General features: G+C 41.9%; 1 protein-coding gene across 1 annotated transcript; it reads left to right on the top strand.

Moving 5' to 3' along the window:
* Nucleotides 1–1,266: 1,266 nt before the first annotated feature.
* CALM2 (calmodulin 2) lies at nucleotides 1,267–14,385 on the top strand. Its single transcript, XM_082276689.1, has 6 exons — nucleotides 1,267–1,376; nucleotides 5,728–5,758; nucleotides 10,697–10,840; nucleotides 10,913–11,019; nucleotides 11,883–12,018; nucleotides 13,483–14,385. Exons 1-6 carry the CDS (start codon nucleotides 1,374–1,376, stop codon nucleotides 13,509–13,511), a joined length of 450 nt encoding a protein of 149 aa, XP_082132815.1. The 5' UTR covers nucleotides 1,267–1,373; the 3' UTR covers nucleotides 13,512–14,385.
* The last annotated feature ends 11,399 nt before the right edge of the window (nucleotides 14,386–25,784 follow it).

Raw genomic sequence — 25,784 nt, 5'->3', positions numbered from 1 at the left:
GTGATTGGTATTGTGATTTGTGTTCAAACTTAGGTCAGAAAACTTTAACTCAGGCCCCCAAAGTTTAATAATGTATTTATGGTCCCAAAAACGAGTGTTGTGGTTTTCACAGAAGGCAGGTAGATCTGCTGTCACTGGGCTCAGCCAGTGTTGCAGCTCTCTGTTGAATTACCTTTGAAAATACATATGCAAGTTTGAAAATTGCACTTGGAGTTATTTGTCCAAATGCATCTTACAGAAAACCCTTACAAGTCTCTGGATTTTAGCTCAGAATTGCTGGCCACGTGTCCTTAGGTACAGGACCAGGGCATATGTGACTCCTAACAGGGGAAATGGTGGGGGAACAGGGAAAATGTCTAACTGGGGAGGTTCGGGTTGGGCGTCAGGAAGAACTTCTTCACAGAAAGGAAGATTACACATTGGAATGGGCTGCCCGGGGAGGCGGTGGAGTCACCATCCCTGGAGGTGCTTAAGGAAAGCCTGGATGTGGCACTCAGTGCCATGGTCTAGTTACATGGAGGTGATTGGTCACGGGTGGGACTCGATGATCTCTGAAATCTGTTCTTTTAAACAACGCTACCAAGCGACGAAGCACCTCTAGCTTGCAGCGCGGGGTGGGAATTTTTCTGGACTGTGCTGGATGCACAGCGAATCTCATTCGGTAACTGCGTGTGGGCGAGACTGGCCGGAGCACAGCACGGAGATAAAGGCTCGGAACGTTGTGGCAAACGCGCTCCCGGGAACGCGGCTGCCGCCCTGGTCTGGGGGGCCGGGAGGGCGCGGGAGCGGCGGCTCCGCGGGACTGCGGGGCCGCTCCGGCCCTCACGCACTGCGGGCGGGGGGAGGGGAGCCCGCCTTGCCAGCCCAGACTGTGCATGTCCGAGTGACGCATTGCAGGTACGAACCCACCAATCAGCGCCCTCCGTATGGAGACCTCACACTCCTCGGCATTTTTTTCCTAAAATCCTCTTCCGCGCAGAGAAATAGTCCCTAGCTCCGGTCCCCGCCCCCCTCCTCGACCTCCCCCCGCTGCCCCCCGCCGTTTCACAAGCGCTGCTTCCCCCTGTTTCCCGCACCTCGCCCGTTCCTGCGGCGGGGCTCTGGGGCAGAAGGAGCGGCACGCGGGGTGCGGGGTGCCCTGCCGAGGAGAGCGCGAGGAGCCGGGACTCGTTTCGCAACTCCGTTCACTGTCGGGGGAAGGGAGGGGGGAGGGAGCGGCGCGGAGCGATCCGGGCGGTGAGGCGGTTTATGAGGCGCCGCCGGCGGGCGGGCAGGGCTCAGTGTGAGGCGAGCCGTGCAGCGGGCAGGTTGCGCAGCGTGCGCCCCGTGTAGCCCTCAGCTCCTACCGCACCTCGCAGCCAGGCCGGGCCACCATGGTGAGTCCCTGGGCATGGGGCAGAGGCGGGGTTCGGCGGGCGCCGCTGCGATGCGGTGCGGGGGTATGGGGGAGGCTGAGTTCGGTGCGGATGGAGGACGGGGGGAGGGGGGTTGGCTGATGTGGGGCGAGGTCGCTGGCAGAAGGGTATGGGGATGGATGAAGCTGTCGCTTGCCGCGGCCGGCGGGCTCAAGCTGGGGCGGAGGGTCCCGCTCGGAGGCGCTGTTTGCGTGGGAGGAAGTGGCGGCGGCGGCGGGTGCCGCCCGGGTCCCTTTCCCGCCCTGGGGCGTTGGTGGGGATTCAAATCCAAACGGCCCCTGGGTCGGCGGGAGCGCCGTGAGGCGGCGCCGGGCGTGTGCTGGGGGGAGCGGCGGCTAGCGGTCCCTCCTGGGAGGGGACGCGCGGTCTTGGGAGGAGGGGGGAAAGGAGCTTGCCACGGTGGCATCAGCTCTGCTTTCTTATCGCTTTCTCCCTCCCTGCTCTCGGCATGTGCGGCTGAATGGGGCTGAATGAGGCAGCCTAAGCTGTCCGGCTCGCTAGCGAGGTGTGCTGCGCCTGGTCATAATAATGCACTGCGGAGCCCTGCAGCTTCTGAGCAGCATGATGATGAGGGGCAGGCTGTGCCTCACTGCACCATCGCCCTCCTCGCTAGACCTGTTGTCAGCTCGCGTTGGAGTCCCTGTCGGTTCCGTGGTAGCGCCATGCTGTTGGTGGCTCTGTTGGACAAGGGATTATTCGTGTTCTTTTTTTTTTTTTTTTTTTTTTTTTTTTTTTTTTTTTTAAACAATTTTTGCTTCCCGTTTTGGTCATTGCAGAGGGCAGTCCTGCGTTTTTAATATTACTAGCGATGCGTTTAGAAATGTAATCCACTGTCGAAATAGAACGCATTTTGTGAAATTGGAGGATGGTTTCAAATTCAGTCTAAAGGATGTGAGTTTAACGTTTGTGGTTTTTTGTTTGTGGGTTGTTTTTTTTTTTAAATTAAAACAAGTGGCTACAGAGAAACATACAAAAAGGAGCAATTCTGTTGCGAAAGCAGCACCAGGGACCACCTAGTGCTATCTCTGCATTAAGAGAAGATGCAGTAGAGTGGAATTGTCTTTTCATTCATTATGTTCTTAAGGAATCAAATGACTGTCAGCTCGTCATGTCTAATGTGAACGATGGCTACTTAAAATTTAGGATTTTTTGAAATGCTGTCTCTGGGCAAAGAAATTTGGTGAATAGAAGCCTGAATTTATTCTTTAGTTTGAATTATGAACTTACACAGCAAACCATCCGTAAAGCAGGGGGAAAAAAAAACCAAACCCACAATGAACGTAGCAGCAAAAGACTTACTGCATTTAGTCATCATCTGTACAGAACCAAAAATGGAGTATCTTCAAGCAAGGTCTGTGTAAAAATGGGTGTGTCCAGGAGGCACAGTGACACTTTGAATGTGGTTAGAGTTCGTCCTGACAGACCAGACTGGCTCAACCTGTGGCTGTCCAGTGTTCCCCATGCTAGATAAGCCAGAGCGATTTGCTCCCAAAACAAGCTAACCTATCATAACCCTAATTTTAGTCTATATAGGCTAGTCTGGTTGTTGTTCTGTAGTTAATCCTGCCAGAACAGAAGTGTCCCTTCAGTTCTGATGCTTGTGAAGTACACCGAAATGCCAAATTTCAGAGGCAAGCAGTGTCACCTGCGCTGCCGTTCGCTGGTAGCTCTCTATTGGGCAGTGTTCGTCAGCTCTGTGGAGGAGCTCCCAGACTGGGTTACTGCAGAGCAGCCACGGCTGTAATGAAACACTACCTCTAGAGGCTGCATGTGCCACAGAAACGGCCGCACACGCAGCAGCTCCCCTGCTTTCCTGGGAGGTTTGGATTCTTTGTCAGGCCCTCTACACACTCTGGGGGTGGGGGATGGGAGCTATTGCAGTGAAAATGAAAGTGCTGCAACGTGAATCACAGAATGCCACGTCAAAGCTGTGATGGCATCAAATGAGGGTTTCAGGTGGGTCTCTGCCACAGTAAAGGGGATGTCAGACCTTCTGCATGGGCACCTTACAGTCAGCATTTAACCACTCGGTCTGGAAGCCGCTTTGAACTGGTGAAGGTGTGCACACTGACGTGTATGGTGCACCATTATCCAGAACTCCGGGAGGCCCCTCTAGGAAGGCCACAGTGGCGTGTAAGTGGCAGTCATGGTTCCAGGCTGATAGCCCTCCACCTGGGTGGCACGGGAGGCAGGGAGCTGGCAGGCTTGCTGGCTCCGCCTTTTACTGCTGTTGCGCAGCAGTCCCTGCAGAGCCCAGCACTGCAGAGTACAGATGGTGTTTGTTCAACCTTGCCCCACCTCCCCGCTTATCTTTCAACTGCTCCATACCTGTACCTTCTAATAAGCTTTGTGCTCTTCTCAAGCACTGTACCTCTTACAGGTATTGTCAGAGGTCATCCAAATTCATCGTTAGGATGTGTTAAGTTGCTGGAAGAGTTACAGAGAAGGAAGAGTTTGGGAATGCTTAACAACTTATATACTGCTATGTCATGTCTCCATATAAAATTATTTATATAAAACAGTATGTGACTCAACTTGGTAACCCATAAGTATTGACTTAAATAAACTAGATTCTTGCTGCTTAAATCTGATCTACAGCCTTCTGTGGATATAACTATCTTATGGAAATGTAGCACATCATTCTCTTAACCCAAACAATAAAAATGTAAATAGCATGCAAAGGTATGAGTCTGTGTTAATGATACTCTCCAGACAAGTGAAAATCTGTTAGGCTTCTGCTGAGTGACCAGCAGAACACTTCCATCCCAAAGCTTAGTTTTGAATTGGTTATGTTCTCAGCAGTGCTGCTGCCACCCTAGTCTTTTTTCTTGTTTGTTTGTTTTTTTTAACAAAAAGTGGAACCTGCATGAGAATTCTTCCTACAGCAGCTGAAATGAATCTGTAGCTGTCAGTACCCATTGGCTGCTGATTTAGAAGTTGCTCAGTAGCCTAGTCTTGATTCTTAAAGTAGGTGAGCTCCAGCCAGTCTGTGGCCTCTATCTTGGGCTGTTGCTGTATTGTGTGCGTAGAGGGTTTTGTAAGCAGTTCAGCTTTTGTATGACAGCTTGAGCAGCCACCTTCACTTCTGTTACAGGAAGAATAACCTGCAGTTTGTAACTTAAAGTTCACATGCAGTATAAAAATGTAATTCAAATTGAAATTGGCAAAGTAAAAATTGACAGGTATTGTAAATACACTTTCCTAAGTCTTTCCTTGACAGATGCTAATGTGTAGAGAGACTTCGGTGAGCATAGTTAATGACTGAAACTTCCCGTCAATATTGCAGTGATTATAGAAAGACTGCTGCTGAAATGGTCACAACAGGAACAAAGTTGAAAAAGCAGTGTTGAAATTCAGCAGTGAATGTATTTTCTGTATTTTAGTGGTTTTTACTCTTCAGTGGGGTACTATGAAGTAAAGGTTCAAGAAGCTTCCCTGAAGGAAATGCGTTGCCTTGTTACTGCAAGGCAGTACTCAAGCTATCCAGAATTTGTTTGAAGAATTAGCTGATTTGAGAACCTAGGGAGAGTATTTCTACAGTCGTCAGACATCTTGGTGTTCTTTCAAGACCAAAGTTCATTTTGGGTTTGGCCTGAAAGACTGATGATTTTTATTGCTGTCAAATCTAATGGATTCAAAACTGGTGAGAGAGGAAAATGAAGTATAAACTGGAGCTTACCCAGCTGATACAGAAATTGTCTTAGACCACTGAACCTTTCTCTAGTGGCCCTATTACCTTATGCTGACTGAGTCAATGTAGAAAGTGGTCTGAAAAAAGTGTAGACAGCTGTATGCCACTGAAATAACCAGTTTGAACTGAAGCTGGTATCTTTTACAGCCAGATCTTGGACATGAAGCTTCATGTTCATCAGGGGATGGTTTAATTCTAGTGAAGAGTATATTTTTCTAATTTTAGCTAGTTGCCATAAATTTGGCATTTGGAGGTTACTGCTGCATTACTGAGACCTAAAGTACTCATTTACACAGCTTAGTGTGCCGTGTAAATGAGTTTTTTAAACCAGTCTGTGGTTTTAAAGGGCTCGTGTGCCTTGAGCTTGCTAGTGTTGCTTGGGTTATTGGTTGATACACGTGGTAATCTATTACTTGGGTGTATTTGATATTACAGGGTCTGGAAAGGATGATAGGCTGCCAGTTCTTACTTAGCAAGCAATCCTGATGACTTTTGAGCTGTATTAGTGCTATTTCAGATTAGTCCTGAAGAGCAGTTACCATATTCAGAAGCCTCTACAAGTATGTTGCATTTTGCCTTGACCTTTTGTTACAGCTGTAATTGTATTCTGTTTTATTGCAGGCTGATCAACTGACAGAAGAGCAGATTGCAGGTAAGGTTTCTGTGTGTTGTGTTGCTACTCCTACTTGACCTGGCACATCTCTTAATCCAGTGGCAGTCTGTGTTACACAAGATATTTAGCTTTCTTAGATACTAAAGTAGTATGGTAGAATGTTTTAATTTGTCACCTAAGTTTTAAAGGCTTATCTACTGTAAAAGCACCGTGGATATAATGAATGTGTAGTTAAAAAATCCTCACAGCTTTTCTAGCTAGTAGACTTGCGCTTATTCTTCTCTCATGACTACAGAGGTGTCCCAGGTGGAGACTGAAAGAGGGGTGGGGCACAGGGGATGACGACAAATCTGGTGAAGGCTTGGAGTATTCAGTGCTTTTTTAACAGATGGCAAAAATAATTTACTTTGCTGTCTCCTGTCAGCAGAGATGTTTGAGTGGCTCTTGATGACAGCAGAGACTGGCTTCATGATGGCAACTCTTGATATTCCATATTTGGAACTGTATTGTGTACTTGGACACAAGTGTTGTGTATGCTGTTCTGATGGTCTGGCACTTGCTCTGAAATGCTTAAATAAATGTGCATCTGTTGTATCTTGGCATTGGCCCCCTAGCAATGGGTTATGTGCACTGACAACCATCTACTAATGGCAAAAACTTCTGGTTATCATGTCTTCTACTTATGCAGCCTGCACAAACTTATATGTCTCATTGCTCTTGGTACACTGATTTTAACTTGAATAATAGATGTGACTTAAAGCTGGTGATACAGAATTCAGCTTTGCCATAGACATTCAAGAACGTCATGATTTTGATCTGACAAGTGTATAGTGTTAATACTAGAAAGTCTTGATGTGCATAACTGTCATGTGAAATTATTTTAGTGGATGTTAGGGTTCTGCTAATCTAATAGTACCAGGTCAAGCATACAAGGAACAGCCTCTGAGACACTACTGTTTAACTATGGTGCAGCTCTTGAAGGCACTGTATTAAACAGAGGTGTCATTATGAGCTGGTTTGTTTTTGCCGTAATTGCCAAATTTGAAGTTTAAGAACATTCTTCTGTAGCTTTTAGACTTCAGAAGCTTGTTTTTACTCAAAGGAGACTAATTATGGTTTTGTGGAAAGTCCTTAGTCTATTTACTTGTTGCCATGGTACTGTGTTACGAGTAAGCACAAACCAAATTTAGTTCAACTTCAGATTTTTTGGGGTGGGGGGGGTAACTGGCCTACATAGCTTAAGGGGTTTATGATCAGTTTAGTTAGAGCATGATTTATCAGTTGTCACTTCTGTCTTTCCAATAACGGTTCATTGTTCCAGTTAATTGTAGAAGCATTATTAGTTGATGTAGCCAATTATGGAATATAAACAGGAAGTTTATTAACACTACCTTGGGATTAGTGCAAATTTTAGCTATTCAGTACTGATCATACAGTCCTCAGAGCCAAAACTAAGTACTGATGAGCCTGTCATACTGGAATAGAGGCTTTCATCTGCATGGAAGGAATAAAAGTATGTCTTGGTAGCCAGTGTGAAATGGCCTGCCACTTTCAGGGCAGTTATGATGTTTTGTTAAGCAAATGTATTTGCAAGTAAACCGTGTACCTCAGATGTGAAGACATAAGCCCACTGCTGGTGTGTGAAGGAATCATTCTCAGTACTGCTTAGGAAAGGCTGCATCTATTTTTTTTTGCTGTTGAGGGCCAGTGATCTTGCATGGGAAGATTCTTAGAGGTACAATTTGAATGTTCTGCTGAGACTGGCTTGAAAATCTTGAGCCACCACCATTCTAGTTGAGCTTCCCTGGAGATACCTAGCTTTTGGTTTGAAGGCAGACTTAGGAAATGGTACTGCAAGGTAGAGACAACATTTATCTTTCTTAAAATAGAAGACCAGACTACTTAAAGCAGCCACTTCCCCAGGGCTTAAATTCTTCCCCCTCTGCTGTGAAGCACCAGAATACAGTTGTTAAAGGTTCCGGGTGTCATTTCCTGTGGAACACATTGATCATATAGGACTGAAGCTTCTTGTCAGTGTCGGTAGGGGTGAAAACCTTCCCAGATTTTGTTCGTGTGAAAGACTGATACTGAAAGCCAGGTAGCTACAGAATGTAATACTGGCTGCAGTTTCATTCAGGAAGAATTGAAGTTGTGAAGTTAAGTGGCTCTCCCTTTGGTTAAGTGTTGTGTTACAAAGGGTATATAGGTCAGGACCTCTTGGGTAGTCAGATGGGAGAGCAGCCTGAAAATGCTTTTGTCTCAAAGCCAACTGGTGTAGTGAGCTATCCTTCCCCTGGACTTCAGAGTTCTAAACGGGCTCTGTGTACAAGTAGGCCTATGTATGGTGTTCATTGTCTTGTTCCTTTAGTGTGCTGTGGTTCTCTTGTTGGGGATTTGACTGCAACAGTGATCTAAAATTTGTCATTGTAGAAATAGACATGTTTGAGTGTTGAGGTCCTGGTAGCTGTGAAGAGAACAATTGACATTCTCCTATAAATATTCCAGGCATAGCTGGCTAAATTGCATAGGAGTGGATATGGTAGTCCTGGTTCACTGAACATATTAGGTCATTGAAGGCTGCCACTCCATTTGAAAAGGTGATGTGGTGCACAGATGCCTCAGAAGCTATGGTTAAAAGAATATTTTGAGCTAAGTTGTTAGAGTTCACATTCTGTTGGATTAATCTGTCTTTCATGGGGCCTGTAAGTAGTTTTTTCTCATGATGCAGGATGCTTTTCAGAAGGGTGAAAAGGTTGAAACCTTGTAACCTTAGAACAGAGTTTTCATTTGCAGTTTGGTATGGAGAAGTGTGGAATAAAGAGGATTTGCTTTACATGCTATATGGAGTCAAGGCTTTTTAAGTGTACGAGGTGTGTTTTATAACCTTATGTTGCAGGATGCCAGAATTGAGTTGCTCATTAAACTTCAGTATTTCATAGGTGCTTTCACTAGCCATGGCTGCACATCTACCAAAGCTATGCTAGGTTGTTCTTGTTCTAGTCTAAACTGTATCTGCGTAGGTTGTTACTCCTTTGTTCCAATTACTGAAGGTGGTTCCTAGAAGTGGTTAGAGAGGTATTTTAATGGTATTCTTGATCCAGCATTTCAAAAAGGAGTATGCTGCTAATCTTCAACTTGTTTTATTTTCTTTATGATTTATAGCTGTTTGCTTTTTAGCCTACAGCATCTTTGAGTAAAAGAAGGGTAGAGTTGTCCTTTGAATGGTTCAAGTTTGAGAATACACCACTGAAAGGCCCATGTTATAAAACACAAGTCTTTGAATTTTGTGTAAGAATTAAGCATTACCTTTTCTAAGCAGGGTCAGTGCATTACTGTGAAGTTTGCTTCATGTTTGGGTTAGTGATGGTTGACTTTCACATGAAGGATGAAGTGGTTAACAGCTAAATGTTTTGAGTAACACTTGAACACTTTTTGTGAAGATGCAACCTTCCCCTTCTGGGGTTCTTCTATGATAGACTATGAACTTCTCTACTAGGATTGACCCAAGAGCATTTTCTTCTCTGGTGTAAGAGTTTAGTCCCAAGAAACCTGTTTGTTGCATCCAAGATAACTGAAACCAGCCCCCCCAAAGACCATTTGGAAGTGACTGTACTGGCTTGAAACTGTTTCTACTGGTCCTGTGGTAGCCTTGTGGTAGCTCATGGGCTGAACAGGGGGGATTGGCTCTTGGAACACTTCAAACTGTTAAATGTAGAAGAGTAGGGGATTTTTTTTCCTGGATGGGACTTCATTGCGCTTCTGGTGTTACAGCTGCATTCGTGAACTATAAAACCCCTATTTTTGTAGTTGAATTTTTGATATTTGCTAGCTTGTACTCACCTCAAGGGTTTCAGAGTATGAAGTAAGGCTTCATTCAGGTCATGTGAAAATGCAACTTTTACTGTGACTAATTCTGGTCTGGGAAACCCACCATCTGGAAAGCTGGCTGCATGGAAATGTTGAAAAAAACCAATTCTTGGAAGTATTTGTGATGCAGGAGTACCCTTGAGCTGACGAGTTGTCCAAAGCCATGATCTCAGATGGCTCAAAAGCTGTAAAGGGATCTGAAGTCTACAAGGGAATAGAGAAGATGTTTGTGCTTAACTGTCATGTGTGCATGAGCTACTGCAGTCCAGTGAGCTAGCTTAAGGTCTGTGGCCAAAGACAGATGGCATGGATTAAAACCAGCTCCATTTTTGGACTGGACAATTAAACATGTTATGCTTGTATTAATAATCTTGGCTACAATACAGCCATTGTAGGGGGTTAAGAGGTAGTGTTGAAACACAGCAAAGCAGCCTTAGAACTAGTCAGAAACATTTCTATGAAGGCTGTTTCAGAGTACAGGAGGGCTGAAGCAGTTTTGTAAGCAGCTTTTCAGGAACGACGACTCCAGTGACTTTCCTTCTTGAACAATTGTGGTAGCATACACTGTTCAGACATCTGTGTCCAGCGGAAGTGGGTTATATTGAGAAACTTGGGTGTAGTTTGGTCTGATTATACCTTTTTCTGTTGACTCATCTCCTCTATTAGTAATAAAAGTGCTATTAAGCTGTAGCATATGTATTTTTAAAGTACCATTTTCAATTTTCTCATAGCAATTCCATATTGTTTCCTTTTGAGATGCAGTTCCTACCAAGGGTGTGAATCATTGTAGTTACAGATAGCCATTTTAGCTCCATATTAGGAATCCTTATTCAAGACAGAGAGTAACAAACATCTGAGGCCTTCAGAAACGGATGTCCTTCCATCTTAATTTAGGTCAACATGTGGTTGATTGGTAGACTGGTGGGTGTTTTTTCAGATGCTGATGCTGCCATATTGGCATTGCAATTATAGCAGGCTGAGCAGTATAGCAAAATTTTCATGAAAGATTGAAATCATATTTTGTAACTTGCAACAATCAGTAGCAGTGAATTTTTTACTACTGTTAACATTTCAAAGCTTAAGGGATTAACGTCTTTCGTTTTTGTGCAGAATTCAAAGAAGCTTTTTCACTATTTGACAAGGATGGTGATGGTACTATAACTACAAAGGAGTTGGGGACAGTGATGAGATCACTTGGTCAAAACCCCACAGAAGCAGAGCTACAGGATATGATCAATGAAGTAGATGCTGATGGTAAGATCTTTACTAACAAGTAATTTAATAAAGTGCGTAAGCCATTTTTCTAACAAAGTAATTCTCTTTCAGGCAATGGTACAATTGACTTTCCAGAGTTTCTGACAATGATGGCAAGAAAAATGAAAGATACAGATAGTGAAGAAGAAATTAGAGAAGCGTTCCGTGTCTTTGACAAGGTACTGTAATGTTTACCTGAAATATTTCTGTTAAAAAAATTTGGTGTGATTGTAATGTGCTTTCTCACAGATCTGAGGGGTATTTGCAGTCCTGTCATAGACAGCCTCTAGGTTGGCCAGTCACCCTAAAGCTTAATTTACTATGGTTGTATGGGAAAGTCAAATGAGTTACCAGGATAGTAGTGAGTGACACTGTTTTACTGCTTGCTGTGATACTGAGATACTGGCAGATGACTGGCAGGGAAATTGTTTTTTAAGTATTTAAAATGTTAACGTTTTAAGTCTGTCATGTAGTCTTTGCTAAGTAAATTGCTAAGAGTCTAAAATTACTCAGCTCACTTAAGATTCATCTTGGAGCTGAAAATGTGATGTGAGGTGCCTTGGGGAGGGTGGGGAGGAAAACATCAGTTGAGTTAGTATACACTAGTGCTTCAATATTCAGTGTCCCAGCTAGTATTGGAATATGTGAAAGTCGTCTTTCAAGGCCTTGTGGCTTTGTGCTGGGCTCCATTAAACAGGCAAATCAGATAAGTAGCTTCTGTTCTAAGAAATCACCACTTGAACCACAGTCACATGATTTAGTAGGCATCCGTCACCTAAGAAGTTGCAAAAGGTACCAATTGCATTGTTTGTGGTTTAAAAATGTGTCGGAATAAGACAAAGATAAGATGGTATTACACTGTCCAAAGATATTGGAGAATGCTGAAGATACGCTTACAGCTCTCATTTTCCTTGTGTAAGTGCCAGTAGTTAAGGCTGTGTTAACTTCTTCATCTTCCATTTGCTCTGCAACGTTCCTAAGTTACAGTTAAGTCGCTAGGCCTTAGGCAAGTCTACTCGAGTGTTCCTTTTTCTCCTCCCAGGATGGTAATGGTTACATTAGTGCTGCAGAACTCCGTCATGTGATGACAAATCTGGGGGAGAAGCTAACAGATGAAGAAGTTGATGAAATGATTAGGGAAGCAGACATTGATGGTGATGGTCAAGTAAACTATGAAGGTAAGGAGTTGTTTTGTTAATCGATTCTTTTTATGTAGCACTTCTCATGCTTGTTCTTGTGTGGGTGCTGATAGCCACACTGAGTTTAAATAGGGCAGTGTTCAGATAAGTTCGTCTGAACACACACAGTGTTCCTTTAAGCTAATGTTCAATTAGTATGTACATTGTGTACCTCTAAATGGCTTTAAGTTTGAGTGTTATTGCTGCCTTTGTGCCAAAGGCAAAAAAGGACTATTCAGCTGTACAGTGTAAGAATTAACTTTATAAATCTAATGATGTCTAATGACCATTAGAATAAGCAGGTTGTCAGACGTTCACATACTGTTTGTACTGTTCTGTTCACTAATGCATGTTGATCTGACTGTAGGAAGTCACTCATTTGTCATTAATGGTTTTAAAATTACTTAGCAGTCAAAAGGGGAAAGTTTTAAAAAATATGCAGAAACTTCAAAACCTTCAAAAGATATTTTAAATACATTTATTTCACATAAATCAGCTGCAACAGTAACTTCTTTCTATTTCTTCCTTTCTTCCTGACATTGAAACATAAATGAAGCCATCCAAGCAGAAGTTCTTTTAGACAGTTGTTGGCAGCTGAGACACACTAAGCTTGTTCATTTTAAATTTTGAACATGTTGCAGAAAATTTCTAGGGTATTTTCAGATAACATCTGTGCTGTTTGAGGTGTAGGTATGCCTTCCCTTTGAGGCCTTTTTGATTGTGGCCGAAGGATAAGCAGTCATCTGTGAGTGAAAAGTCATTATTATGTACAAGGCTTCATCACTGTGTTTACAAGTAGGCTGTTCAGAGACTGGCACTAGAGAGGGTCTGTGTCCCTATTGTTTCCAGTTGCTCTTTTGAAACTTGAGCAACCAGTTAACGCCTTTCAGGTTCCGGGTTTCCTGTCATTATTGTACCTGAAACTATGTTTCAGCAAGATAAATGAAGAATCATATTGTGGGTTCTAACTTAAAATGGGTTGTGACTAAGCATTGAATCAGTTGCTTAAAGCCAGCCAGGCAAAATAAAATAGTAAGACTTAAACTGTTCCGCTCTGGAAAATAAAAGTTCAAACCAACACAATGTCTTGCCTTGCACACTGACTTAGTTGATTGTCAGTTCAGTGTGATTTGTACTGATCTCTTAGTGATTTTTGGTTATCTTGTCCCCATCTGTAAGTCTGTGGGCATGGGATCCTGTAATGTTTTATCTTGGAAGTAAGGCTGTTCCCCAGTTCACTGAGAGACCAACTTTTATGGAAAAGTGAAGGCCTTTTGCCATTAAAAATAGGAGGAGTTTAGGTGTGATTGGTGGAAAAGGGGACTGTTTTGAACATGCTTTTTTGAGTGTAACTGAAAACGCAGTTTTGAAGCAATGTTCAGCACTGGTAAGGCCACTTCTCAGATCTTGCAATTCAGATTTTTTTTTTCCTCAAATAACTCATGCAACTCTTTCCTTTTACAGAGTTTGTACAAATGATGACAGCGAAGTGAAGACGTTGTACAGAATGTGTTAAATTTCTTGTACAAAATTGTTTATTTGCCTTTTCTCTGTTTGTAACTTATCTGTAAAAGGTTTTTCCCTTACTGTCAAAAGATTATGCATGTATAGTAATTAGAAGGCCATTCCTCCATGTTTTTCTCCTTTATCTTACTGTCATTGTTCTGATTTTTGGAAAATTGATCTAAGTAACAAATGTTGCATGTGGCTTACTCTGGATATTTAAGCCCTTCTGCACATCTAAAGGTAGATGGAGTTGGTTAACTGAGGGAACATCTGGATTGTCTATTTGAAAAAGTAGCTTTCTTTAGGAAACTTGGGTATGACTAGCGTGACAAGTTACATAAGGTAAGCTAGGGTTTACTGTGCATTAGCTGTTCCTTAGTTAAAGCAACATGCTGGTTCTAGTTCTCAAGTACATAGGAGTTTTTCCTCTTTCTGTGATGGGAGGATAAGGACTTTTGCAGCTTAACTGCAGGATAAAATGATGTGAATAGTATATATCATGTGGCTAATGCACTGTAAAAGTCATTCTCCTAGCTTACTTCACAGTACCTTGTTGGTGGCCATGCCTGTAACATGTTGTTGAAGTGTGGAGTCTTAACGTTGTAGACGATTTGACAGTCAACAATATGAAACTTAAGTTGCACTAATGCAAAACGGGTGATTTATCCAGGTACTCGTACACAAGTTTTTTTTTGTACTGCTGGTCCTGTGCCAGAAAACATTTTCTCCTCTTGTTACTATGCTTTTTAAACTTTGTTTAGCCACTTATTTTAAAAAAAAATCTGCTTATGGCACGATTTGCCTCAAATCCATTCCAAGTTGTATATTTGTTTTCCAATAAAAAATTACAATTTACCCATACTGTTTCAATGTATCCTTGAATTATTTACAGGAATTGTTCAATGCAGTTGCTGCTCTGTGTTTCAGTATGTAGCAGTTTGGTTTGCTTATGCAATGGATTGGCTGTCTTAAAATAGCTTGGAAGGTGAAAACTTAGTCCTTAAACTCTGGCCCTTAATAGTATTGTTGACTTGAAGAAGCTTTCTTACTAGTAGTTTAAAATGTATTTTACAGTCTTGTGTGGAGCTTGGTGCTTCAATAAACTTACCGTAGTGACTGGCTATGCCCACTATCTGTAGACATTGTGAACTGGATGTTGACCTAGTTCAATAGTTGACCTAAAATTAAAATTCCTTGTTCGGACAACTAAACCTGTTTGCTTTCTTTTAATTATTTTGGAGTTTGTTCCCTGTCAGCTGCTACATTGGGGTAACTTAGTCTCACACTTCGGCTTTTCTGAAACTGCCATGTCTGAGTTGCCATTCAGGAAGCAGTCAGCTCAAAGTACAGAAGGAAAACATTCTCTTCCTCATTTGTTATTGAGCATGATTGTGCTTCTAGCACTAGTTTTTTGTCAAGGTTTAAATTTGTTTTAAAGTGGAAGACAAACCTGGTTTCTACCAAGGACAAATCCAAGAAGTCAAAAGAATGCCAGCGGCTGCTCATGCCCATTGCCTCTACTCTCCTGGCAACAACTAACTTGACTGTACATATGCTATCTGGTTATCTTGTTGGGGTCTCTGGTGGCCTCTAAACAAAGCATTGGCCCCTGCCTCTGGGTACCCTCACTGGTCCCAGCAGAGCAGTTACCTAAAGCTTTAAAACTCTTTCAGTCATCTTTGCTGTATTTTTCATTGCAGTGAGCATCTAAAATTAGGACAGCTGTTCAGTCTGAATTCAGGAACACTTAATCAAGTGTTTATGGTCACTGATGTTAAAGCTCTGCTCTCTGAGGACTATGAACAGCTCTATTAGTTTTCCAGAGGAGGCTTGTCAAAAGTGTTTCAATAACCACCATCAGAATTCCTTAGAACTGTTGTTTGTGTGCTGGCAGTCTGATTCAGGAAGCTTATGCAGTCTAAATTTCCTAGCAGTTAGGATTTGCCTTCTACAAAATAAGTGATCAAATCAGCACTTCCTATCCAGGCTTCATCCTGTGCTCATTAGAGCTTGGAGCAAGACATACTTTCGATGGCACAGGTTGAGGAGAATTTTACAGAACCATCAGAACAACCACTTGAGATTCTGAATTGCTGGAGTACTGGAAGTCTCATTTTTATAGGTAAGTAATGCAAAAAGGGATCTGACAAGAATTTTTGGTTTAGACAGTCTGGTGCCTTGATCTTCAGTAGGCTGGGAATCACACTTAACCCATTCGGTCTTCTGCTACAGCTCAGCACGCATGTGGAAACATCTAAGGTGAAAAGGGGAGGACCCTCTTTACTATCACAATATCCCAATATTCTGAGTTAGAAGGGACCCACACAGATCATGAAAGACTGCCTTGGCCAAGAGAATTGCCTTTGGTAAGATGAATGTGTGAGAAGGCCACGTTTATTTACAGTCACTTTAGCTGCTCCTTGCTTGGGGTGTTGTAATGTCAGGAATCAAAGCTGCTGGTTTTGTTTAGGGTGAGTGTCCATGTTGCTGTTACGTAAATTAAATGCCTGATTTCTAGGTTAGTAACTGAAGTCTTACAGCCCCGTTTACTTAATTCTTTCACTGCAGGATGGGAGTGGTAGATTTCAGTACTTTCTGCTAATGGAAGAATGTCTGCTGAGATACAGTCAAGTGTGGTGGAAGCTAATTGCATTGGTTATGAACCTTTTGGTGGAGGTGCACTTGCAGGTGCTTTTGCAATTGTGAAAGAGTCACTCTAGGTGGATTTCTGATGTGTGTGTGTGTAGGAACACTGACATTTCAAGTTCAGCTTCTGATAGCTTTACAAGAGACAATCCATCATCCTGTTAAATATGGTGGATGTTCTCGTGTTCTGTTCCAGCTAAAACAAAAGCTTCTGTGGCACAAGAGTGCAGTAAAAGAGCTGGTGGTGTTTTAGTCCAAACTAGACATTGAGGTGGGAGATCTTAAGTTCAAAGACTTCTCCCTTACTGGGTAGGCCTAGGGAGATATCCTGTTGATCCCTGATGGAAGGGAATGAAGAGAGGTTAATCTTAGTAGCACCACTGGCAAGGGGAAATGGGCATACAGGTGGAAGTACTCTTTGAACAGGAGAAAACACTTCTTTTACAGTAAATGGTAAAACACAGATCTGGAACCTCTGCAGATTCGAAACGCAGCTGATGAGGTGCTGGGCGAATGTCTCCATCAGATCCTGCTTTGAGCACGGAGTTGGACTAGGTAATCTCAAGAGGTTTGTGCCAAGGTAAATGATTCTCAGAAATAGAAGTGCCCCTGCTAGCTTCCTGGGCTTGCTGTTGTGTCCAACCCTACCTTCATCTGGTGATCCTTCCAGTGAAGGAGGATGCACAGTTGCATGCCACAGCCTGGTGAGTTTTAGAGTAGGTCTCTAACTCATCCTAGTAGTGTTAGGAATCACCAGAGAGGACTACGATACTCTACCTCAAGGTTGTAGGTGAGCTGTCCTGAAAAAACTTATCACTTGTGGCTGTGGAGTTTTGATGGGGGGAAGTACATGGCTGGATGAGGAATAGTAGCTGGTCAATTTGCAGCCTGTTAGGATAACATTTAATAAATTAATGATAGCTAATAGCTAAAGGAGAAGGTTAGTGAGGATTAAGGGCCTGCTAATAAGATCAGTCTTACTTGGGTGATGCTATAACTTAGAAGGTAGGTGAGCAGGTAATGCAGGAGTGTAGCTGATGGTCCTGCTATAGCAATGCACACTGGGTATTTTGGCTTTCAGCCATCAGTCTCTAAAGACTTGGCTCTCTGGGCTAAAGCAGCTGTGTCTGCTGCTCTGTCAGAGTGGGCTGCTCTCGGAAAGTGTTCGCCAACAACCTGGGCACAACGAGTAGTAAAATTACTGCTTTCCTGCATTTTGTGTCACTTCTATGTGTTTATTGGACTCAGTCCAGTTAAGAGAAAAACTGGTTTGCTAACTGTTGAGTAACTAAGGGGAGTTCCCATAGTTCAAGATTAATCTTATTGCCAGCCATTTCCAGTGGGGGTGGGTTGGATATACTAGAGACACTTGAAAATTTCTCCTTCAAATACTGCTCTTAAAAATGGCTTTTCTATGGAAGTCTTCATGCTGTAATGGACAATGAAGGAAGTTTAATTCAGTTTTTTAAATCATAGACTTTTCAGTTAAAAACATTCAGCTCTACAAAACTTCTATAAAATTGAGTCTTGAAAAGTACTCTTTTTTTTACCAAGCGAGAATAGTAGGTATTTGGGACAGCAATGTGTATGAATATTCTGGGGGATGCAATGTGAGTATGAAGAAAAAATGTCATCTTCAACCAGAAGGGACAATTCTGAAAAAAACGTGTACTGCATTTTATACCAATGATTAACAGAACCTTGGAAAGGAGATTGAATCATCTTCGGGACCGAGAAAGAGATGATGGAGAATTTGAGAGATCTCTTTTCTATTTATGCCTACCTTTATCATTAGTACAGATTTGTGATTGGAATGAGGAGAACTAGCTTCTATCTGCTCCAGCTTCTGGTTTTGAAAAAAGGTCTCTCCTACAAGAATAGATACAGCTTGTCAGGTTATCTATTTACTCTGTTTTCAAATAATTTAGTTGTTGATAGCTGTGTATACACACCAAAAAAAGGATTTTTAGGGCTTAAACTAAGTTTTTGAAGAAAATACAGAAATGACTGGAGTGGGGATGGGGACCTTAATTGTCCAGTTTCCTGTAAGGACAAGTCTGATGTCATAGTTACATCTTTGGATTATGTAAAATAGCAGTTTTGAAATTGTTGACTCCCTTCTAGCTGCTCCTTGGAAAAAAACTTCCTATGGCTTTTTCAATAAGAACTATGGAGAAGAGGGCATTTATTTCAGTGTCCTGAACTTGAGAGTCCTGAGATACTGTTCAAGAAATAGTGCAAAGGTCAACTGGGACACCTTCAGACACAGAAGGTTCAGTAAAGATGACTTTAACAGTAACAGCCTAAAGATGAGTGTATTCCTTGCACAACTAGTTGGGTGATGTGGCACAATAACTCTTGATGACATTATTGAGAGTTTCAGCTTCAGGCTGTTGAAGAATGGGTCTGCTTTTTACTGGGTACTGTATGTACGCAGAGTAGCAGATTGTTCCTGCTCTAAGATCCTGCCATTCAAACAGAATGTCATGCAGTGTTCTGTAGTGACTGCACACTGATACTTGGCTTTTTTAGGAGGAGCTGAGCAGGAAATTATAGTGAAGAAAGGAGATGTAAAAGAAAGGGGGTGAAAGAATATAAAATTAAGAAAATAGCATGAGAGGAAGGCAAAAATTTGATGCAAATGTCCAATAATTTGTGCAAGGTGAATCCACCACTATTTTCTGAATAATATCAACACTGTAGGGCTGGGAACCCCTGCCTTGCTCCTGCAGGGTGTTTTCAAATGGCAAGGGTGGTAGCTGGGTTTATACATTTCTAGTGGCCCCCAAAGCTGGAATAGAGTATTTAGATGGTTCCAATTGCATAATCCTCATCCTTGCAGATCAGACCTTTGGCTAGGCATGTACTTGCTGAGGAGTTAAACTTCCCTATTAGTAAACCAGTACTTTTATCAGTAGTAATTGACACCCTGATCAGCAAACCATACCAGCTCTCCATTCAGTACCTCTCCCTTAGTCACTGAGGTGTCACCATCTTGTGCTGGCTGGTTCCTTGTGACAAGGCAACCCTCAGAGGTCAGACAGGTATTCCCCTTCCTTCCAGGTCTGACAGGCTTGAAATTTGGATCGTTGCTGACTGCATCATCACAGCAGCACATCCCAGGTCCTGTGGTACCTTCTTAAAAGGCACATGCTTTTTGGCAGCCAGAAAAGTGCTACCAGTGGCCCTTGAGAGAAGGAATTTCTGCTAGCTTTTTGTGTCTGGAATTGCAGAAAAGTTGCCTGTTTCTGGAGTGAGAGATAATGTATTTTTTTAGACTAAGAAGAGGGGTTTTTTTTCACCCTGCTAAAATAAGCAACTCTTGAAATAAAAGGGGAAAAAGAGGATCTGCTCTCTCCCATCTTTCCACTCTATCATGATTTCTGAACCATTAGATGATTTGCAACCCCAGACAGGCTGTGGGGTTTTACAGTTCCCTCTATTTTTAAGGTCTTTAAGGCCTGACTACCATAATTTTTTTTTCTATTAAATAACCACTGTTTTTCAAATACTAATTAAACCTGAGGCCTTTGAAAGACCTGTGAAGCTCCCTGTGTCTGAAGTGGAAAATGCAGAGTCTTTTATTGCTGCCAAATTAGTCACACAGACTAGGGAAATCATAATTTAAGGTCTACTCTAAAGCTCTGTGGTCAGTGTAGTCTTTACATTGATTCAAAAGGTCTTGAATATGCTTAAAAATAAAGCTTCTTAATGGATTGGCATGTATGATAATTTCTAATAATTTGGAATTGATTCACAAAGCAATGTAAAATGTCATTAGAATTTTTCCTTTTTTAAAAGATGTTAGAATTAAGACACTGCATAATTGATTTGCATTTTCCACTCTGAGAATGCTAGGCATTTTTCCATGGAGTTAATAATGGCATTTATTTATACATACATTGCACTTTTAAAGGCTGCCAAGATAAAAAGTATTAGAGGAGTGTTTTCTGCTGACTCTCTGAGGAAGTCATTGCCACCAGGCAGATTAAAAGCCAGTTTGCAAGTTCATCTGAAGCCAAGAGCAAAGGAGCACTTTAGCAATTCTTCTTGTCGTTTTAATCATTCATTATTTCACCAGTAGGGCAAGTTTCTTCATTTTTTAAATGGACTGTGATGCCCACACTAATCATAAAGGGAAGTTACGCCTCTGCTAGCTTTTCCATTCCCTTCCACCATAGCAGCATAACTGGATTGATGCTGTGGGGGTTTCTGCAGGCAGTAGCTTCCCTAAAATCTTTAAAATCCTTTTGTGGTTCTTTGCTGGGCTTTGGAAGGAATGCTACAAAATAATCTCCTTCTGTCAGCTTTTTCTTTCCCCTGAATTTGCCTGTGTTCTGCCTTTCCCTAAGGAAGCATTTGCTAAGGAGACCCATCTCCACATACCCTGAAGAAATCTTCATGTGGTCCAAGCTGGAGGTCCCTAGATTGCCATGATATAGATTCATCATTCATCTGGCATAAATTACACTTTGGGTAATTTTGGGTGTTATTACCAAGATTCTCATAAATTCTCTTTGGCTACTGAAGAGATGTATAAAATGCTCTTGCTGTTTTTCTCTTCTTAAAAAGTAATCTTCACAGGCAATGAAATTGGGGAAAACAGGGAAAGGGGTTCATATGCATGGTCTTTGCTTTCTTGGCTGCCTCCAGCTAAAGATAAGTCTGCTTCCATGTTAGCAGTTGAAAAATAATTAAAATCAGTCATTTGCTTGTGAAGCAGATTGGAAGTATTACCAAGCCTGAGACCTTATTTCTCATCTGCATTTGAGAGAAAAGTACCTCCTTGCATTCTGTCTGTGAAGTGTAGGCAAGCAGTTATTGAGGTAATTTGCTGAACAGTCTTAAGCAAACTGGCAGTTTTCAGAGAACATCTGATGCAATTACATTTTCTATCAGAAGCATGGGGAAAATGCACCCCGTATTCAAATGTGTATGTTTGTCTTCAGCCCTCACTTCTGCACCTAGCCAAAGCAGCCTGTTTTCACCAAAATTGCTGATAGTTACATCTATTCACTGTTAGCTTAGGATGAAAGCAGTCATATAAATGGTATACTCCACTTGAGTTGAGTTTTTTCCTCAAAGGGGACAGGCAGATTTTAACTTGCCAATGATCCCAAAGGGCAAAATTTCACTGGTGATCTAGTACAACTCTGAGGAATACTCTATCTAGCCTTTTCAGACAAGAGGCTTCTCTTAGCTTTTCATAGCTCTGGATTGTTCTGCTATTTCAATAATTTTCAGAAGAATCTATTTATAATTTCACTGATGAAACAAATTGGGTGCCATACTGGTTAGTGCTTTCATCAATTTTTGACTAATTAAAATAAAGACAAATTGAGAGTTTCCATTTCCAATCTGCCTTTAGAGAATAAACTGCGCAAGAAACTCAACTTACCTGCTTATTCAGCCAATGCTAATAGTAGTTATGCTGTGTAACATTGCCTGCAAGAAGCCCAACTCAACAAGTGAAGCCCACACACAGTTTCAAAGGAGAAGGCAGAGAAAGACTTTCTATCTAGCTGTAAAACCCAAGCTAGTATCTTGCTATTAAGTGCTTCTGTGTGCTTTCTTCCTATTTTTGGAGGCATGACAGGGAAAATGCTACCAACATACTTGTTTAAAAGCACCCTGAAGAATTCCCAGCACCTTATCTCTTAAAGACAAGGTAAGCACTTATGTACATATGAGAGACAGAAACAATAGCCATGGCTCACTTTCAGAGCGTCAGTGGGTGGAGGCTCTAGGAATTGTTATCTTGTAGCTAATATATGACCTGTAATGTCTGCTAGAGTTGTACTAGATCAGCAGTGACATTTTGCCCTTTGGGATCATTGGCAAGTTAAAATCTGCCTTTCCCCTTTGAGGAAAAAAGCCCCAACTCTAGTGGAGGATGCCATCTGAGATTTAAAATACGTTCCTCAGAATATTTTGCTTTCGTGTTTTTTTCACGTACAAGAAGTAGGTTGGTTGGGTTTTTTTGATTCCCCCAGGGAGACATTTGAATGTTGTAGTTAAAGGTACACATTTTTTCATTTGTCCTATTTCTTCAGTTCTCACCACCAGTCTCCCCTTTGTTGGGTGCAAGCAATCCCCAAACAAACCTACATATTTACCTTTTGAGTTTTTGTGAAAAGCACTGCCATTGCTGCTCCTCCCTACTCTTGGCCTTATTTTCTATTCAAAATACAGAGCTGGTGTGTTTAATTGTTCAGTGAACTCCAGCAATGCTGATGGTTTTGGCTCCACAGTCATTCTTGTGAGATAACTTCATTTTGCCAATAGAGCTGCTTTTAATTCCACTGTTCAGAAGTCGTCTGTCCTTGTGGGCAGTACTTTTTTGTCCTGAATCCCAACACTTGAGATAGCATAGGGAACAGGAGACTGTCTAGTGTGACAGGTACCCAGCAAAAAAGCTCTTCACCTCTTGAACAGAGATTTTACCTCTTCAGTGAAGCTTAGAAGACTGTTCAGAGCACCTACAGAAGACTATTTAATACAGCCTGTGTGAACCTGTTGCCATGCTGAAAACAGCCCCAGTTCAGATCCTTACTCTTGCTTGTGATATGTGTATATTCTAATTCACTCATCATGGGGAGGGTCTATCTCCTCTGCTGACTTGCAGCCTCAAAGGAGAGCGTAGCAAGGGCATTCTTTTCCAGGCTTACTTGCTGTTTGGCACAGCCATCTCAGTAATGTGGAGACAAAAACAAAAGTGTCATATGAATTTTGAGCCATTCAGTCAAGCTACCCACAGCAATAAATCCGACATTCTCAGCTCAATTTGAATTAACTTACCAAAGAGATTTTTGGCTATTTGCCACTTACAATTATTCTAATTTTGTTTGAACATGTAAGTCCTAATTTTTATCTTAAAGTGTTTATTTTCTCCCTAAATATTCTCTATTACAATAGAGCACTTTTGTGCAATTACTTAATTGTAAATAGTGCTTTAGAAAATCATTGGAGCCTTAGCTTTATGGGAAGCTGTGCTTAAGCAAGAACAGAACCTTGAAAGATACCTGTGCAAAAGGATGGGCCATACCCATGAGTCAGTTTCTACCTTCAGTTCCACCATATTGTTCTTCTCTGTCATGTGGAAGTCTGGGAAGTATTGGTAGCTTGAAGGTTCTGTCATCCTGCTGTCTGTGCTTTTTCTTTCAGGATATTAACAGTACCACCAGGACATTAAACCCTCAGCTCTCTTGCAGCTCCTAGGTTTGCATGCAAGTAAATCAGATGAAAATTATGTGATAGGAAAACTGATTTATGTATTTCAACATTGAAGCACACCTGTGACTCCCATTTATATGCTTCAACTAAAGGCCGCTGAAGTCTCCTTTTGATTTCAGTGTTATCTGGATCAAGCCCTCAGTCTTGACCATCTGTGGGGTAGGTCCTGATACAGTATATTCTTAAGGATATGCTTAATTTCATCCCTATTTAATAAAGCAATTAAGTATGTGATTAACTGAGTAAGAGGTGAAGCCTGTGCTAAAAATCAAGCATGAACTTCGCTGAACTGGGACTTAAATACTGATTTACTTTAGAGGCTATACTCACTCAACATCTAGAAAATAGGTCTTCTGCAGAGACATGGCCCTGGTAGATATCGCTGTGGATACAGATCTTTTCCGACTAGAGCTATCTAAAATCCAACCATTTTGAAGAAAAACACTCTGGCTTGTTTGTGCCCTGTAATGTACACGGGTCCTTCATTTTACAGTAAGTTTGGCTACACTGCCTGAGTGTACTCATAATGAAAGCAAGTTACTTTGAAGTAAAATCTGGTAGAAATTATTGATAAAACAGAAACTCTGTCAACAGTGCCTTAACTCACCATAATTGCTTCTTTTTCAGTCCAGGTGGTTTGTTTTGCTCTGCAGTCCCAAGGATCTCAAAAATTTACTTCAGTAAGTACTATGCAAATGAATATTTCCACTAATAAAATATGCATGGACATCTGAAATGCAAAACATGTACATAAATTGCCATGTGTTTGCTGACGCATAGGAGCTCTATGTGTGACCTGAGCACAAGAAGTAATTCAAATCAGCTTAGCACTAGCACTGAGGTGATCCAGAGAGCTGTGAGGGGCTGCCTTATTTAAATAAACTCGAACTTGCCAGAGACAAGAGGCACTGCTAAATGAGATCCAGTGAATGGCTCTGTGGTGGCCTGTGAAGTTACCTCACCCAGTTACCGGTTGTCATCCTGTCTTGGAAGATGCCCCTTTCCACAGCAAAACTAGCAGAACAGAAGGTGTGCCCCACCCCAGCTGCTTTATTGCCAGAGTCTGCTTCTTGCTTTAAACTGCAGGTGAAGTGAAATTGAAGCTAAACCAACAGACTTCACAGTGAACCTGTTGAGACACTGACTATATTCTCTTGACTTCACTGTGAGCATGGCAACCACAAATATGGTGTTAGTAAGTCCTTAAATTATTGCAGAAAGGTGTGATAAGCTCATCTATTAATACCCTAACAATCATCAGCAACTTCATCTCAGCTGGTGTGGGTGGTCCTGTTACCCTGTGACTTGGACCTGTGGCTCTGGTACTCTGTGGCACACCAGGGCATTGGTCTTTTAAGCACAGCTTGCAAAGAACTGTATTCCAGGAACTGTCTTTTTAATGGCAATGAGATGGCTGCTGAAAAAAGGGCAACACATCAGCTCACGTTTATGGGTTTTACAGCCAAATTGTCTTCAGCTGGCTACTAAAACACCTTAGCTTTCTTTTTGTGGCTATTCAATCTTGAAGGTCCTTTCTGGTGTGGGTAGTGAAAAGTGATATATGTTAACCATCCTCAAAAAAACAGACAAGATAAACAGTGTTTTATTTCTTCCCTTGTAAGGGTTTAAAAGAACTAAGAGTATCTGCCAGATTTACAAGGAGGTGTGTTTTGGCGGTGTGGCTAAGATGAATTCAGATTGTAGAGGAGCCAAAGGATGAATATTTCTGCTGCTGAAAACAGGAGTGAGTGCATTGGATGCATATCATGTCCATGTGACAGAAAAAAATGATCTGTAAAATTTCTGTCTTGCTTAAATTACAATTCCATAAAATTTAAAATGCTTTCAGCCCTTTCAGTATTGCGGCCAACTCTAATCGCTTCAGTAGTAGCATGACTTCTCTGGCCTCTGTAATACAATTCCTGATTGACTGCAAGAGATCAAGCTCAAGGCCACTGCAGCTCCATTTTAGTATTTCATTCAAAATATTGTGTATGTTGTTTATTAGATTGTCAGCTATCACTGCACAGGCAATACCAACCTGAGTAACTATACTTCCCATCTGTGGGTTTGGCACTGCATTGAATAGCCCTCCAGTCACACTCTTCTCAGTAAAGGAATAAAAGCAAAGAAAAGGCCCCCAAACCTGCAGCTTGATGTATTCTCACTGAAGAATGCTCAAGTTACCCTACCACTGGAGTATTACAGAAGGGGCAATTGCTTCAGACAGAGAGACTGGGATTTAAAAGCTGGCGTCTTCAGTTTACCTGACTGAATTTGCTAAATTGAAAATGCAAGTATGTCTGCAGTCTCCTCCTCCAGCAGAATTAGATGATGGGCCATGCTGAGAAGCTGGAAAATGGCAGTCTTCAGTCATTACT

Source organism: Coloeus monedula (genome assembly GCF_965178545.1).
Source record: "Coloeus monedula genome assembly, chromosome: 2".
NCBI lineage: Eukaryota > Metazoa > Chordata > Aves > Passeriformes > Corvidae > Coloeus > Coloeus monedula.
Note: the sequence above shows the minus strand (reverse complement) of the source record. Positions and strands in the feature narration are given on the sequence as shown.